The following is a 17,787-nucleotide window of genomic DNA, read 5'->3' on the forward strand; positions in this document are numbered from 1 at the left end:
TACATAGAGGAAATGAAACCAGGCCATTCCCCTGGGATAACTGTTAAGGGCTATTGATCTCTCTCTGCCCGAATGATTGATATGGAATGACCTCGGCTTGAAAACATGCTGCTCTTCATGTCTAGCATATTTGTCACATTGGCAGTCATTTGGAGAGCAATGTGGAATAAGAGAGAGACGCCTGGATCAACAGTTCAGCACAAGATCCAAGCTCCAGACAGAAGATTTCTTATAGATCATGGACGACAGGTCTCCTAGTTAAACCCAGTCTCTAGAGAGAGACAGTTTACAGAGTTTTTGGTTTTGCTGATGCACACAGCTGGAAGTGGGACTGTGTACTGTTTTGGCAGGAGTAAATTTTACAGCTGAAGAGTTTGTTTTTATCTCACATACTTCTCATGTCAGATCGGTGGGTAAATTTTTTCAATAGAGATTAGAAGACACCGGGATTTTAGACTCAAGGTGAGATAATGTAATTGTGTAGCATAATTTCTGCTTTTGAATGAGTAATTTCTTGCTTGATTTCTAGTATTTAATTTGTATCCTTTCCTACTAGTATATGCACCGGTTATAAAAGTCCTGGCCACTCTCCAAAATAAAAGATGGCAAGCATTCAGAAGTATTGCAAAGCCTTGTAGTCTGTTCTTTGTATGTTTGGTTGGTTATTCCGAGCTGCCGTGCCTTCTGACTGTTGCAACCATTGTTATTTTCTGAATTGTTAGCTAGCTATTTATACAGCTGGCTTTTAAGGCTGCATAGGATATTCCTTGTGATACACAGATGTTGTTCACCATGACCACATCTCTGCTATGTCTCTGTTTTTCGTTCTGTTGCTGGGTTTTGCTGGTGTTTTTATAGACCGTATATCTATGTTGTGTGATGTTATAGACCTGATCCAGTGGAATGTGGTGGAATTCTAAAAGTTCCAAATAACTTCTATCTCTGTTCCCTCTCTGTACACTTTAAAGGTTCATAGCATGAAAATTATGACTTTTTCCATGTTAAGTGTTATAATTGGGTCCCGAGTGCTTCTATCAATCTAGAAAATGTGAATAAGAACAACCCTGTAACTTTGCTTTGGTAAACCATTCTTTGCAAGCATGTGAAAAATTAGGTCGTTCAGATTTCAGTTTTGTGTGAGGTAGGTAGCAAGAACAATTACAATAATTCACCATTAATCTGCACTATCCAGTCATGGCACTGGCATTTAGTGCAAAGAGAAAGAAAGATAAAAAAGATTATTGACAGCACAATTGAGTTTCAATTGCAACAAACTATCATCATTGCGATCAGTGTTTGCATTTCATCCGTTCATTTGCATTTTAAAGGACACACCCAAAAACAGCACAGTTTTGCTCAGGCCTACAAAGTGGCAATTATAACATACTATAATTAATTATGTATGTGGTATTTTTAGATAAAACTTTACATACACACTCTGGTAACACCAAAGACTTATTTTACATCTTAAAAAAATTCATATTATGACCCCTTTAAAACATTTATGCTGGGTTGTCCTTTGGAGCGGATTACAAAAGGTATAAACCACCCCTCTCAAACTGATTAGATTTTTAATTTATTTGGCTCTTTTTATTTCAATGTAGGTGTTTACATTGAGCATTTTTATATTTGGATTGAACATTTAAACCGATAACAATTGTCCAAGCAAACGCAGCTAACGAGTCTTAATAAAAGTGTAATTTCTTTGTTAAATATAAGTAACTTTGTCTTTGTTTGGAGCAGGTGTGCCTGACTTTATAACTGCGCAGCTTGTGCTCTTGCCATGAGGTGGTGGATAAGTGATGTCACAAACCAAACTAATCGATGTCGATGATCACATTTGTTGAGACATAAGAGAGAACTTAATTTGTGTGCGCTGCACTGCGCGTTGTCGGAAATGCAACTCTCTTTTTTTACCATTATACCTATGTGAGGATAGTAATGACTGACAAGAAATTGTGTGCAACAATCGATCCAGAGCATCAATTACAAATCAGTACTGCCTGCTTCCTGTGCAGTTTAAGGGATTGCAAATTGAAAGTGAAACAAACATTTCAAACCTGATGCCCAAATTACACATAATTGCGTAAAACAAATCTGTGTGAGAGAATGTAAAAGCATTAAAGAGACCTGTTGTGTATGTAGATAAGAAAAGCTCAATCTAAGGTCATTTTGTAAGGTTTTATACATAATATAGTTATGTGTATTATAATGCATTTCTGTCAAGAGATCCTTCTTAAAGTCCCACATTGCATATTTAAAGAGAAACTTAATCTAGTAGTGTCACTGTGAAATTGTCGCTTCATAAAAATACGTTCATCATTGAGCTCATATTTGGTCATTTTTATTTTTTGTACTGTTGACTATTTTAGTGAAGGCATTATGTGCATTCATAGGTTTTGTTAATTATTGACCAATTAATGACACAGATTTGCTGACAATGAAATTGTTCTACCATTTAGTTTTGCATTAAAACTTAAACACAATACTAGCAGCAAGTATTGTGTAAAGTTTTACAGAAAGTCACCTAGGGCTGTTAGGCTTTATTCTTTATGTAGTTTTAGAGCATGTAAGCTCTCTAGATGACCTTTCAAAGGGCTTGGCTTCATAAAGAATAAAATGATTGAGGATGGGTGTTCTGTGAGAGCAGGACTGCACATCTGCCTAAATCATCCCCAAGGTTATTTGAATCAAGGTCAAACAGCAGGCCGGTCCCTTCTCATGTACTACAGTAGATATGTGTTTCACTTTTTTGTTTTTCCTAACATAATGTTCTGACAGCGAGGTTTCTTCAAAGATCTACCACAACACTTTGCAGAGTGTAGGTCATAGCAGAGCATGCAGACATGAGAAAGTGAGAAGTTTTACAACTGACAGGGAAAGCGGAGGTTTTAATTCCAACCTTTGTTCCACTAGACTTTGCTTTATCTTCCAGACCGCACATACTGTAAAACCTTGCAGAAAACAAAACAAAAAACCTAGTGCCAAATTGTGTCAGCTGTTAATAGAAACCAAACCCTGCTTTTGCTCGACTGTCTGGAACTCTCCTCAGTAATTGTGAGACAGAAGTATTAAGGTTCAAGGTTGGACAGTATGACTCACGTTTCAAACAAGCATGTATTTAGATACTCACGTGTGACTGGAGAATGTGTTGTATACATGCGGATCATTGCCTGGATTTATTGTCTGTGTGTGTTTGATGGCAAAAATGTATGCTGTTTGGTAATGTGGAGCACAATTTGTTTAAATCTTAGAGGAAAAGTTTTCTTGTTTTTTGGTGTTCACCAATAATGTCTCCCCCAAAATGTGTGAAAGCATTTGTTAATGATAACTGTTTAAAAGTTATGTAAATGTAAAATTTAAACAAAATGGTACACCAGTTACCAGGGTCCAGACTGCGCGTTTGCGACCAAATATATTAATGTGCGAGTTATATTTTTGCAGAGGTCGCCATTGTTATAGTTACATGTTATAATTAAAAAAATAAACATGCTATAACTTTTAATGTGCGTGTTCTGCACTCAGCAGTAGCCTATCACATCATTTGTTTTGTTGACGTAAAAAAAAATGGAACAATGCACATGAAACAAAAATAAATTGAAGAACATCATATAGGCTTGTTAAACGCAAATTAACAGAGCATCGGTCAATACAGAACACAGCAGTGTCTTAAAGAAATTAAAATTAGCCAGTATTTGTGCACCTGTAAATGTACAAAACGAATGCAATACAGAAGGCAATGCATAATAATTTAGGGCATTTTTAATAATATGTTAGTAGATAAATTAACGTGTATATCTAAAGTATGAAAACGAATGTATCATTATTTTGGCTAAATTAAGCTGGAGAGGTCATTTTTAGTCACACAGATTTCTCATCATTTCAGAACAAGCTTAAATGCTATCTATAATAACTTACATTATATCCTGTGTCTTTCTTTTTCGAAAATATGTAGAAATATATGCGAGTAAAAAAGTTAAAAGCGGAAACGTTTAGCTCACGCGAAGCGAAGGAAAAGCCGTTAATAAAGCAGACTCTCTGGTATAGAGGATGTGATGAAACAGTCGTGTCGGCAGATGATGATCAATGTTTAAAATGTTTCACACAGATACTGTTGATGAAAAACTTGCATATCTAAATGTCTAGGTGAAAGTCAAGTGTGCAGTCAGTTCACAAAAGCAACCGCAGCATTATATTGGCTGCACCCACAGAGCGGACGCTGCAGATGCACAAAGAAAAAACCTATAAAGGTATTTTTTATGAGGTTTTAATATGCTGGTAAGTAGGGCCCTATAAAATCAGTTTTTTTCCCAAATTCCGTTTTATTTTTTCCCAAATTCCGTTTTGTCCGTTTTAATTTTTGCAAATTCCGTTTTGTCAGTTTTAATATTTGGCAATTATTTTTTTACCCTTTCCTGTTATTTTAGTCATAAAAAGAGTTTGCCTTTAATGTTAATGATTAAAATGAACACAAATACAATAGGAATGACCTTAAATTTATTGAGGTAACATTTTTTTACATTCCCTGTTTGAAACGCACATACACACAAACATTTTACTCAATTCAATGCATTGTTTAGTGTTGTTGCACAAGGCTATGCGTGTCAAAGCAGTGGTGCCTTCAGAAGTGCCTTAAACACATTGGTCCAGTTTTACTTTTTTACACATTCACTGTATGATTTAACGAAATATGAAGTATTACATTTTTATTGAAATTTACGAAAAACAAATTGGCCTACTCTCTTAACTCTTGAAAATCTATTTGGCCTTTTTTATACATGTACTGTATGACATGAAAAACAAGGCGGCATATAGTTTCATGAATTTAACGTTAAAGGCACGGTTGTTGTGGTTGCTTTTTTTTAGAGATCGACCGATACTCATTTTTTTAAACCGATACCGATAACAAATATTTGGATGCGTATGTGCCCGATAACCGATATGCTGAACTGATTTTTATTTACTGTTATACTTTGTTTTTGACATAATTACTACAACACAACTGAACAGAATAAACTCTTATAATAATAATCATCATCATAATTACTCCCTCTTTGCATACAAAGTCATAAATAGAGGGGTCTGAAAGAGTGAAGAATAATATTAATTTAATGAATAATGTAGAAACTATATTCCAAATACATGGACCATTCCAAACACCCCTATTATTTCGTCAGAAATGGACTGATCCAAAGTTCGCACTGCGGTTTTGACGGAGCGGGAGAGAGAACAGCATAGCGGAGTTGGCTGCATATTGTACATAGCCTGACGTTGTCATACTCAATTCTAGTCAGAATTTGAGTCTGATATTGCTCCATTGAGCTACAATTATGAGGCGTGTCTCAACCGAAAAATGCCTCTCCACTCAATTGGATAGACCTATGACCAATCAGAGCAACGGAGTGTGTGACGTATGTTGAAATGTCATATTTTGCAGCCTGACCGAACTGCTAGTAATTTCGCTACAATGATACTAACATCATTGTGATTATACTAAGTCTGAGTTAGCGAACGTAAATCAACACCTACTATGTTTACAACATTTAATTTATATCACAACATTAAGTATTTACTAAGTTATACAGTAAGACTCTCTTACCATTTGTACGTTAGGTGAACTTCATCCACGACGATAGCTACATTACATTGGCTTGAAAAATATCGGAGCCTAGCATGTCCCTCCACTTATTCAGCAGTCACGATTCCGGGCTTCCGAAAAGAAGCTGGCAACGACCGCTAATTATATCCATCTCGTCGTGCACGCAGAGTTGCATCGCCGTGATACCCATTTCAGTTGCTTCTTTAACTTTGTCCTCCATAAGTGCGACCAACTTTTGCCGAATCCCGTAGGAAGGACGGCGAAAACATAAACAAATGCCTTGATCGCGTTTCTCTGTTCCTCTTTTTAAATCAATGCTCTGTTGATATCTTTTAGAACAGACTCAATGTCAGATTCCACACATATGAATTCTCCAGCGGCAGCCATTTCATTGCAAACAGATTGAACACACGCGCTCTTTGGTGATTTGGTTGACACGTTACTGTTGATCATCTGTCCATCATCGTATAAAGCCCGCCCTCACAATTTGATTCGTCGGCCAGTTTTGGGACTCGCATAGTAGCTCCTCGAAAACGCCAGACCGATCTTCCCGTTTTCCAAAATGTGGTGGGCGGGGCTAAGATCGGCTGGCACCCAGGCTATATTGTACATAGTTTATAGAGTAAAACAGGTGGATAAAGTGCCTTTTTTGAGATATAATATCATTGTCTTGACCAGCAACCTGTGGCCTTCAGCAATCCATCCAGTAGTTAGCAAAGAGATTTTACACATAATCACTGACAGAAATACATTCAGGAAAGTATAACAAAACTGCTTATATATCATTGAATTTTTTAACTGGTATTTGATGTCAGAATAATTAATATTTTGTTGCTTATGAAATGGCTGTTGACAGCGCTGTTTATCTATGCATTTACTCACGCATTAACTGTATCAAACTGTGACCGCTTGCGAAGGTAATAAATAATTAATTAATATCCACTGACATTTATTTAGATATTTTAGCAAAATAATATTTATCTGGTAAATGTTAATATAACATGTAAACCTTGTTAAAAGTTAGTTACATGTGGTGGCTGTGCTTCAGCCTTCAACCCCGGTAAGTGAACAGCAATATGAACGTGATTTTACGAGGCTAATGATAAGCATAAATAGGGGTGTAACGATATTACGAACCGAACCGAACGATTGTGCAACCCCACCTGCAACCCCAGCGCAAACTTTGGATCAGTCAATTTCTGACAAAATGATAGGGGTGTTTGGAAAGGTCCATGTATTGGGATTATAGTTTCTACATTATTCATTAAATTAATATTATTCTTCACTCTTTCAGACCCCTCTATTTATTACTTTGTATGCAAACATGAAGGGATGGTGATGATTATTATAAGGGTTTTTTCAGCTCAGTAGTGTTGTAGTAATTATGTCAAAAACAAAAGTATAACATTTAATAAAAATCGGTTCAGAATATCGGTTATCGGGCACATAAGCATCCAAATATTTGTTATAGGTTACGGTATAAAAAAAAAACGAGTATCGGACGATCTCTAGTATGCACAACTGTATTGCAGTTTTTATAATAACTTTTTTTGGTTCACTTAAATTTTCACAGAATAAGGGTGGTGGTAATCTTGTCAAAAAGAGTTTGTAATTTGTAAAACATATTGCACAAAATGCTGGAGTACAGCAGGTCTATATGACCTACATATAGAATAGATTATGACCGAAATTGCTACACACAACTAATCTGAATAAATTCAAAACCTGTGATATATGTGCCAGGATTATTATTGGATTATATAATGTAAACGTAATATTATGCGACTTGGCATTACTTATCAGAATTTTAAGTACAAAGTTAGTCGCAAACTAGTCAGAATTTGAGTCTGATACCGCTCCATTGGGCTGTGATTATTGGGACGCGTTTCACCGAATCAGGAGAAAAAATGCATCTGCACTCAATTGGATAGACCTACCACCAATCAGAGCAAGGGAGTGTGTGACATATGTTAATCGACGCTTCCTTGTTGTCAACAGAACTCAACTGCACGTACGCTGGAAGAAGTAGTTTTAAAAATACCGTTATGGTTTGGTTAGCAGATGCTAGCTAACAGTCAATAGGAGCCTCCTAGTAATGAGCAGTCAAGCAATTTACTCACATGAATGTATTTTCCCTAAAGTACGACATCAAAATCACTTGAACACATCACACTGGTAAATACCAGTTCATAAATGGAAATTATTATCTTTCCATAGCATGTGAAGGCAGCATAAGTTTGAGTTAGCAAACGTATGTCGGCACCCACTATGTTTACAACATTTGATTCATATCATGACATTGTGGGTTATTTACGAAATCATACAGTCAGACTATCTCTTACCATTTGTAAGTTAGGTGAACTTCATCCACGACGATACCCATTACGTTGGCATGAAAAACATCGAAGCCTAGCATGTCCCTTCTTATCCAACAGCCACGAAAAAGCAACGACCACTGATTATATCCACCTCGTCGTGCAGGCCGAGTTGCATCGCCGTGATACCCATTTTTAGTTGCTTCTTTTACTTGGTCCTCCATGAGAAAACAGATTCAACACACGCTCTCTTTGGTGAAGTGCTTGATTTACGTTACTTTTGATCATCTGTCCATCATCGTATAAAGGCCCCCCTGACAATTTGATTGGTCCAAACACTTTTTGTGTAAGCATTGTAATGCCACAATGGAGAACCTCCAGACCAAACGTCCCATCAACAAATGTTGTGGGCGGGGCTAAGTTCGGCTTGCACCCAAGCTAGCAAGTCTGTAGTGTGGACTTCTGTTTACTTATTTAAGTAATATTTTGCCTTGTGACTTGTGTAACCCTGCCCAGTTGTAACCTCATGTTATAGCAGTTGCTGTCTAAAACTTAGTAAAGCAGTTCTCGTAAATGGCCAGTGTTGGGCAAGTTACTTCCAAAGTGTAATACATTATATATTACAAATTACTGTCATTTGAAAGTAATTAGTTACATTACAATATTACTGACTCTGAACTGTAATGAGTTACACTACTTTTGCGTTACTTTTGAGTTACTTTCATCAAAATAACAGAAGTATGACTAGGCATTATAAAATGTTAAAATGTAGTTTATTGATGCTTATAAATCTAGAAGTAATGTGTTGGCCCTCGAGCTTTGAATAGGCACAGTGAAGACTTATGGCAAAAAACAGTAACAATGACTGTCAGAGTCATAAACATGGACAAATGATCTGGTAAAAGTCTGGTAAATGATGGTACACATACCAAACACAATAAAGCTAGAGCCCACTATAATGCAACCTATAGACTAATAACATGGCAAGAAGACACGCAATCTCTTTTCATTTCTATTCTTAAATTCACTTTAAATTCAGATTCACAGCACAAACCTGGCATGCACTGGGTTGACACAACTTATCAAAAAGTGCTATTGGAGGATTAGGCCTCAAGGAATACAGCTCAATTCAGTACAATATAAGGATTACATGTAGGTTAACATATAATTGCTTAATAAAACACAGACAAACAGAGGAACACTGCTTTTTGCCAAACAATGAATATAGGCTCCCATACAAAGGCTGGTAAAAACTTTAAACAGTTATGTTTAAATGTACTATTTAAATAACCATGTTTAAGTCTACATTAATGTTATGTTGTAGTTTAGGTTGCTGTTTGTAATAAAACTGTAGATAGCATAGGAATAGCCTAGCAATCTATATGGACTGTAACCATAGCAACGTTAACTTACCTTGTTATTGCTGGTGTGGTGAAATGGATTTTACTGAATTTCTAAAAGTCTCTTTACTTTTGAGGTTCAAGCAGCATGGGAGACCGATAGAAACTTTCTGTTGCTTTTACTTAGTGCTCTCATTCGCAGAATTTTGCGTGTGCGGTGCTACCGGACCCGATTGCGACCACTTTAGTCAATGCTTATACAGCCGCGGACTTCCCAGATTCGGCTCTTTAAGAAACGGTCAAATACAAAATTAAAGTTAAAAGGAACATGCTGCATATACAGCACCTGGAAACAGACATATGCTGCGTCCCAAACCGCCTACTTCCATACTATATAGTAGGCAAAGAGTACGAGAAGTAGTGCTTTTCGCCTACTATATAGTATGGAAGTATGCTGTTTGGGACGCAGCCATTACTATTTTACCAGCAGCTTTTTCCTGTGTGGATGTTGGTCGCGTGCATTGGTCAAAAATAAAAAAAATAAAATAACACGTCTATTTTTGAAATGCATTGTTGTAACGCGCTTGTTACAAAGACTGTAACGAGTAAAATATTACCAAAATTTTATTAGTAATGCGTTATATTACTGCGTTACAGCAAAAACTAATATATTACTGTAATGTATTATATTTTGTAATGCGTTTCTCCCAACACTGTAAATGGCATACTTTTTCAGTGCAGCCGAGTAAAAGTCTGTGCTTTCGGATTATTCGGTTGGTCACGGTTTCATTTAATTATATTAGAAAGGCCTGGAAAACATTAGATTGTAATGGACTGGTGAGCAGCTCAGTGGCTAGAACCTGCAGAGTGCTTGAGAAGAATCACTGCCAAAAAATTTGCTTTGCAATATATTACTGTAATAGAGCAAATTCAGCAATCCTCCGTTAATTCTTTATGTGGGATTGCCGTTATGCAAACCCTTTTTGAATTGTTGTGGTTTGTGAAGTCTATGCTTGAAATGATTCATGACATCAAGTTCCAGATATTTTTGTTCAGAACATTACCTAATTTATATTTGACTGTTGAGTATTTTTTAGACTCTGTGACACTACAGAACAGTTCAAGAATTAACTTTTTTCTTTAGCTCTGAATTATTGTCAGCATGAGTGCGTGTGTTTTTGTTTATATGCGCGCACACACCCTTTCTTGTCTTCTGCCTCAGTTCACCCCAGCCCCTCTGATTTAGTGGTCATGGTTTTCAAGGCGTTCTGGGAGGGCCTGATTACCCATACACAGGAAGTCAGAGGTGGGAGAGGTCCCTTCAGAGTTCCATGTAAAAAGACTGGTATTCTTGATAAAGACTTGCTCATGCTACACATTATAGACACATCCCTCTCAGCTATACCCCGACTGCCGTTGGAAACTATTAGAAAGGTAAGATCACTGTTGATTTTAAGATGTGGGTCAGCTCAAGAGGAGTTGTTTTGGGATCTGGTGTTAGTAGGAAAGCGTGAAAATATGAATATTTTGGAGTGAAGAGCGATTTCGCACCAGGCTGTGCACACAGTCTCATTTGACAGGTTGCTTGTGTAGAAGCCCTGCAATGCTGTTAAGCTGCATGGGGATGACCTTGTTTAGGCTGTTTTTCTCAGTTGAAGCAGTGCACCCTTAGAGTGGCCTCTAGTCACTTTAGTAGTCTCAGCGTTGCTTTGATTATTGATTAGAATACAATTTTATATATAAAACTTAAAACTTATAGTTAATGTTAAATGGGTGTAAGAATATATAGTACTGTGCAAAAGTTTTAGGCCATCACATATCCAAGTATTTCAAGTATTTAATGCTACCTACTCTAGAGTAATAGCAAGATCCTGCAGGCGCTCTTGAACCTAAGTGACATAATAAACCCTTATTTCTAAATCTTATCTAATGATTTCAGTACTTCAGTTTTAAAAGACTTTAAAATGCGCTTATTGCAAAGGGAGGACAAAGTAAATATACAGACTTTTACTTTACACTTTGTGTACATATTCCACGTTTTCTGTTTGTATTTTAATTAGAAGCATGAAAAATAAATGTGGGTGGTCATTAAAATTTGGGTAAAACAACAAAGCTGGTGATGGCCAAAAAATTACTGTAAATACTGTAAATGTGGATTTGTGGGATGGAATGGAGACCTATAGACCTCATTTGGGATGTTTTCTAATTGAAGATCGTTGCAAAACGAGATTTATTATTATGTTATCATGTTATTATTTTGTTTTATGGTGCTACTTAGCTGTATTTTTAAGCAGGGTTCCCGCAGGGTCTTAAAAAGTCTTAAAAAGTCTAAAGCCCTTTTCACACAGAAATTCCGTAAAATACACGTAAAATGCATCCTGGATTTTTCCGGAATGGTTAGAGTTTTTGTTTGTTCACACTGCCAAGATTACATGGCATCTGATGGTCCCGGAAAGACACGTGACCTGTTGAAAGTCCCGCCCTCTCTTCTACGCAGCGTCTGAAGTTTGCATATTATATATTATTTCTCTCTCCAGAAACAACTCGCGTGCATTTTTGTTTATAATAAGACTACAAAGGAGCGCGTGAATGCACAGTTCTATGCTGGTGAATGATCTCAGCTTCAGAGTGGATATTTGACATGCGGGTATTTTTGTTTATTATAGCTCAAATGAGCACGTGACGTGATATTCTTTTATGCTGCTGAATGATCTCCGTTTCAACGCAGTAAGTAACGAGCTAACTTACCTGATATCTGCTTCAGTCCAGTTTGCTGACATTTCTCGTAGTGAATGTTGTAAATCCCTCATTTAAAAGAGTTGAACCAACTTCATGTTGCCATGACACGGCACGTGCGTCATTGTTTATGCGTCTCATATATCATTTCCTGATAACTGCTTCAATCTAGTTTGCAACATTTCTCGTGGTGAATGTTTAAATGCATGTTATCTCTCGTTGTAAGGAGCTGAACCATAACTTGTGTTGTGATGTCCTCACTTCGACACGCCCTTTAGGGCATTCTTGCGGCTTCTTGTTCACACAGAGGGTTACCCGCGTATCTTACTAGGTCCTCTTTCCGGCAACGATCCCAGAAGATTAACGGAACGAGTTTTTGTTCACACAGACGCTTGTCTGGCAATTTTACGGGTATTTTCTGGGACCAGAGGTCTGTGTGAATGGGGTTAAGAATTCAGAAAGTTAAATTTAAGGCCATAAAAAGTCTTAAAAATAGCCAGATTTTTTTCCTAGGTCTTAAATTTAATTAACCCAAGTATTTTTTTAAAGAGGAAACAAATGTAGGCTATTATAATCCATGCAATTCATGCAATAAGCTATATTTCAGGTGTTGTGATCTGACTGTATACGGTTTGGCGAGAAACAAACCTTAAATGCAGTTTGTAAAAGCAAAATCTTTTCTGTGTTAATTTAACCAACTAGCCTGTGGCTTACCTGAGCATTTGCCAGGTTCTGAAACAGAGGACCCAGAAGTGATAAAATCAACACTGCTTTATTGAAAATCAACTTAAACAGTCAGTCCGTCGACTCCCGAGCCACCGAGTCAACTTTAGTGTTGCACAGTTTTCACTAAGGAAGCTTTTGTTTACCTCAGTGCTCCATGTGCGTTTACCCCCTTGATTTTAATCTGCTAATCTTGATGACATATGCAGCCTACAAATGCAACCTCTGGAGGTTACAGCCTTCGGATTTAGAAACGGCCTTGTTAGCAACACACAACAAACCACGAACAGCCTTTAGATGGTAAATTTCATTTTCATTTAATTATTGTGTAATTAGAGAGGCGAATAAATGCGATGGCGGTATAGTGCATATTTATGCATATAGCGTATGGGTGGAAAAAGTGTACGTTAACAAGGCACATATCAGCAGCTGACCATACTGCTCTTCCCATATTAGTGGATTTTATTTGTAAAAAAAAATGAAATAATAAAAAAATTAATGTTTTGAGAATTTCTGAGATCATTGTGTCGCGTTGGTCTTAAATTTCACTCATAATGGTCTTAAAAAGGTCTTAAAAAGTCTTAAATTTGACTTTGTGAAACCTGCAGCAACCCTGTTAAGTTATGAAGGTTTAAATCAAAACAAACCAACTGCAGTTGAATTGATATTAATTGACATGCACAACCAAAAAACGAGATTTCTGAAAAAAAATCTCATTATCTCGTTTTGCAATGAAACTCTTCAATTGTTGTTTTCTACCTTCTAATAAACAGTGCATGCATTTTAGAAAATGTAATTACTTTTAAATCGATAACGTGGTAAGCGTTAAGCGATCAATAATTGAAATTGCAATGTATGGTTACGGTTTATATTTTTAAATGAATTGAGAAAGCACTCTGGTCAAATGGTTGTTGTGTCTGGCCTGAACAGTAAGTAAACACATACTAAATTTGTCGTTAGAATTGCCAACAAGTTTCAAGGTGACTTATCATGATAAGGTTCCATTGGAATTTTTTTCTATACTGTAACAGCCTAACCCCCCCCCCCAAAAAAAACTGTGCTGAGGTTGCCAAAGTTACTCTATCCAACTTGGTGTAGACAGCAGATTTTAGGCCAATTCTGAAGTTGCCTTGGTGGATAAAGAATGACCAAGCTCATTTTGGATCACTGGGTGAGAATGCCATCGGTCCCTATTAGTTGTTGTGCAGAGACTACAGAACTGTTTTAATCAACTAAAAAGGCAGGAAAGCCCTTAAAAGATTCAGTTCCTGAGAAAAGATTGAAAGGGCTTGAAATTGCATCAAGACCTTGGGAACTGTTCTCGCTACGTCGGTTGTAATAAGAAGTGTCTGCTCTACCATTCATTCCACAAGGCCAGCAATGCCTTTCAGTAAACTGGCTTTTGTAGGAGTCACACTGATGAAAGATAAAGACGGTGCATTTAAGGTCTTCTCCTCCATGGCACAAACGACGACAATTATGACAATATAGTACCATTTGTGACATGTTAGGAGTGCTTGTCGCCTGCGTATCCTTTACTAATCCTGGGCTGATGTGGTGCAGCTGCGGTTATTTTAACGCCGCATTTTTGTAAGAATCCCAGATATCTTTTTGGTCCTAACAAAGGTGTTTTTTCAGTGCTGTTTGAACAACACAAAAGGGCTTTGTAGCTTTCCTTCTTCAAGTCATCATTACTCCATGAACCACGCTAGCAAGACCAGGGTGGCCGAAAACTGACGCTTCAGAGCACAGCTCCTTCAACAACCGCATTGTTCATCTACAGCCTGAGGGACTGCAGAAACATTTGCATGGTTGTAATGTGAAATGGGCTTGGTCTGATGCTCAGAATGCTTTGGAGAGATGAAGATGAGACTGAAATTCCAGTCCTACCCTGGAACTCTTATGCAACCTTAAAAACACCAGGAGTTAGGGCTGGGCGATTCGTCCCCATAAAAAAATCTGAGATTTTTTTATAAAAAACTCGATTTACGATTCAATTAGATTTTTTCCCCGACCCCATTTAAAACAAAATAATTGCAAACTGTATATATTTTTAAAATATATATTTATTATATTTAATTAAAATGCATCAACAAAAAATTGGGAAGGAATGAAGATTTGGCGAATGCAAAATGTATATCAGTGTTTCCCACAGATTTGAAATTTACTTGTGGTGGTAGCTGGTGAAAAGGGCAATCATTATAATCCACCGACAAACTAATAATGTGTGACACAACACAATACTTTGAATTATTGAACATTAATATTAATTTCACATTACAGTTCATTAATCTAACCACCCCAAACTTTCTTTGCCATGAACAAAGCTGACACTGTTTGTCAAAGCACCACAAAAACACTTAGGGCCCTATTTTAACGATCTGAAACGCAAGTGCGAAGCGCAACGCGCAAGTGAGTTTGTGGGCGGATCTTGGGCGCTGTTGCTATTTTCCCGGCGTGAGAAATAACTCTTGCGCCGGGCGCAAATCAATAAGGGGTTGGTCTGAAGTAGGTTCATTATTCATAGGTGTGGTTTGGGCGTAACGTCAAATAAACCAATCAGAACGCTATCCAACATTCCCTTTAAACGCAAGGGCCCAAGTTCCGTGGCGGGTTGCTATTATTATGACGGATTTACCAGGCGCACGCCAGGAGCAGTTCACAGCCGAGGAGACCGACGTCCTTGTACGGGGGAATCCCATGCTTGCCAGCATAAATCGGGCACGCCGTGTAACGGGAGGTGGATCTGCTTCAGGACCTGACGCCAGCAGAGGACATCGGTGCGTCCACCCTCACCGCTGAAAGGGTTTGGGGGCTTTGAAATCGGACCCAAGAAACGCAAGGTCCAACCCCAAAGTAGACTAACAAATCAAGTTTATATACATTAAGGTTTCTTATGAAAACATTTAAATTATTATTTACATAAAATAAACGTAATAAAGCCACACAACAAACTTATGAAAATATTTTAATCGTTATTTGCATGAGAATTTTTTAACGCAGTGTAACAATTTATGATTTGCAAAAATAACTGTTGCATCTGTGTAGATTAGATGCAAAGTGTATGCGCGTTGTGCACGCTATACATTATGGTCAAGCATGCGCCCTTAAAATAGCATAATGAACCACGCGCCACTGACTTTAAACTTTTTTTTCTGGTCAGTGGCGCAATTGTTTTTTGAAACTGCAAAATAGCATCAGGGATGGTTTGCGCCGGAACACGCCTCTTTTTTTGCGCTGAAACACCCAGGGAGCGCAAGTTCATTCCCTAGTTTGTCGACGTGCGTCTGTAGAGGGAAAAACCCGCTGTGCGCCGTTGCAAAATACGAATGATACATGCGTCCATGACAAAGTCAATTGCGCTGGGTGCAAGATAGGGCCCTTACTGTTTTTGCACTGATATATGAAGCAATTAGACTCCTTTAATCAAACTAAATATAATACAATACTATGTACAGTATATTAATAGACAGTGCAGGTCTATAGATTATAAATGTGATGGATGTTATAATGGTAATAATTTCTAGAGATAGGCACTTTTACTGCTTCTGCTTTCTATTTCTCTTTTGCCGATTAAAAAAGCTTAATCCACTCATTATTTCAGATTTAAAAGTCTACTTGCTGTCCCGATGACAGGCTTTACATTACAGCTTTGCGTTTTTTTATATCCTGAGTCAGCTTTAGCTTTGCTCGTTCAGTGCAATGGGCTTGAAATTAGAACTGCTTTTTGCTACAATCTCTGTGCAAACTTTTTAGATTCTAGAAAAGATATGGTCTATTAATAGTAAGATTATTAAAAAATGGGATAAAGAAAATGCAGCGCGTGGTTGCAACAAGAGCCAGTTGTTATCACCATAGAAACTGGAGGCACGCTGAAACTTCACTCGAGCTTTAGGTAGCGCTCACGGCTGATCTCCGGTCGAATCGGGTTTTACACACAATATTAATCATACTTGGGACCCAAAGTAATAAACTAGTACCGACCCGGACCAGACTGACCATTTCAAATATAAACCGGAACCGTACGGGTCCTCTCAGGGAAGAAAGACCTCTAATGGTAAAACTCTGCTCAAGTTCAGAAACATGAAAGGATACAATGTGACACTGAGCTTGCTTCGCGTCGCACCCAATTCATTGAGAAACAAAGAGCACGTGAACGCACACTCAACGGGAGAGACACAACGTGCTTGCACGCAAAATGAAGCCAACTTGGATGCTATAAACACATATGCACATAAGCATATGCGACCATTTTGGACGCAGTGTAGTTCCCTGGCTGCTCAGTTACCTCAGTATGTGCTGGAGTTGATCCAGTTTGCCGCGCTGGATGATGAGTTTATGATGCGCTGGATGATGAGTTTATGACGCGTGCATCTTCACGGTCTCTCTCAACAAAACACGGGTCATCCAGTCGAGTTCAGAAAATACGGAAATTCGTAAAGTGATTTTTTTTTCCTGAGCGGGTCGCAATTTACCTGGGCGGAATGCCCAGTAGAGCCTATGTTTGGGAAACACTGTATGTGCTGCGCTATACTGCAGAGGGGGAGAAAAAAATCTTAAAAAATCAATTTTTTGAAAATATGAATCGATTTGACCTACCAACTCGATTTTAAAATCAAATCGATTTTTTTCCCAGCCCTACCAGGAGTAAAATGTCTTAATGTTCTTTTTACAAAACGAGATGACATTCAGTCGACTGACTTATTAGTATCTTCTTTTACATTCGCTAAATGCTGTTATATAAAATGACAATGTGATTTATAGGTAGGCCTACACATTTTATCAGGCTGTTTACACCTGGTATTAAGATGCGTTTTCGTTGATGGGATCACAAGTGGACGATGCTAAAGACAGGTGTAAACGGGGTGTAAAACGTTTTGAGCTCGCCCCCTTTAGACCACTTTTGAGGTAGTCAAAAACACTTTAGACTGGTTTGAACAGCCACAAAAGGTCGCCTACTCCCCGCCCATTTATCTAACTTGATGTACAGAGTTCCTGTCTATTATTTGAAGGCTGGACCAAACCCGTCTGGGAAGACACGGACCCAACTGGACTCGATCTGCAAATACTTTTC

The 17,787-nt window shown here is 37.8% G+C and overlaps 1 protein-coding gene across 15 annotated transcripts in view; it reads left to right on the top strand.

Moving 5' to 3' along the window:
- gab1 (GRB2-associated binding protein 1) overlaps window positions 1–17,787 on the top strand; it is a 165,140-nt gene that overhangs the window by 54,263 nt on the left and 93,090 nt on the right. For 8 of the 15 annotated variants that reach the window (XR_010546774.1, XM_065295738.1, XM_065295739.1 and 5 more), the window contains exon 1: window positions 10,490–10,688. The exons of 6 other annotated variants lie outside the window; for them this stretch is intronic. Coding sequence is in view for 7 of the 9 variants with exons in the window: in XM_065295738.1 (XP_065151810.1) it covers window positions 10,506–10,688 (183 nt within the window). In the remaining 2 variants the exon portion in view is untranslated. Of the gene's footprint in view, window positions 1–55; window positions 463–10,489; window positions 10,689–17,787 lie in introns of those variants that run through there. One more of the 15 variants, XM_065295750.2, reaches the window with a different exon arrangement.

This window comes from Paramisgurnus dabryanus, chromosome 4 (assembly GCF_030506205.2).
Source record: "Paramisgurnus dabryanus chromosome 4, PD_genome_1.1, whole genome shotgun sequence".
Taxonomy (NCBI): Eukaryota; Metazoa; Chordata; class Actinopteri; order Cypriniformes; family Cobitidae; genus Paramisgurnus; species Paramisgurnus dabryanus.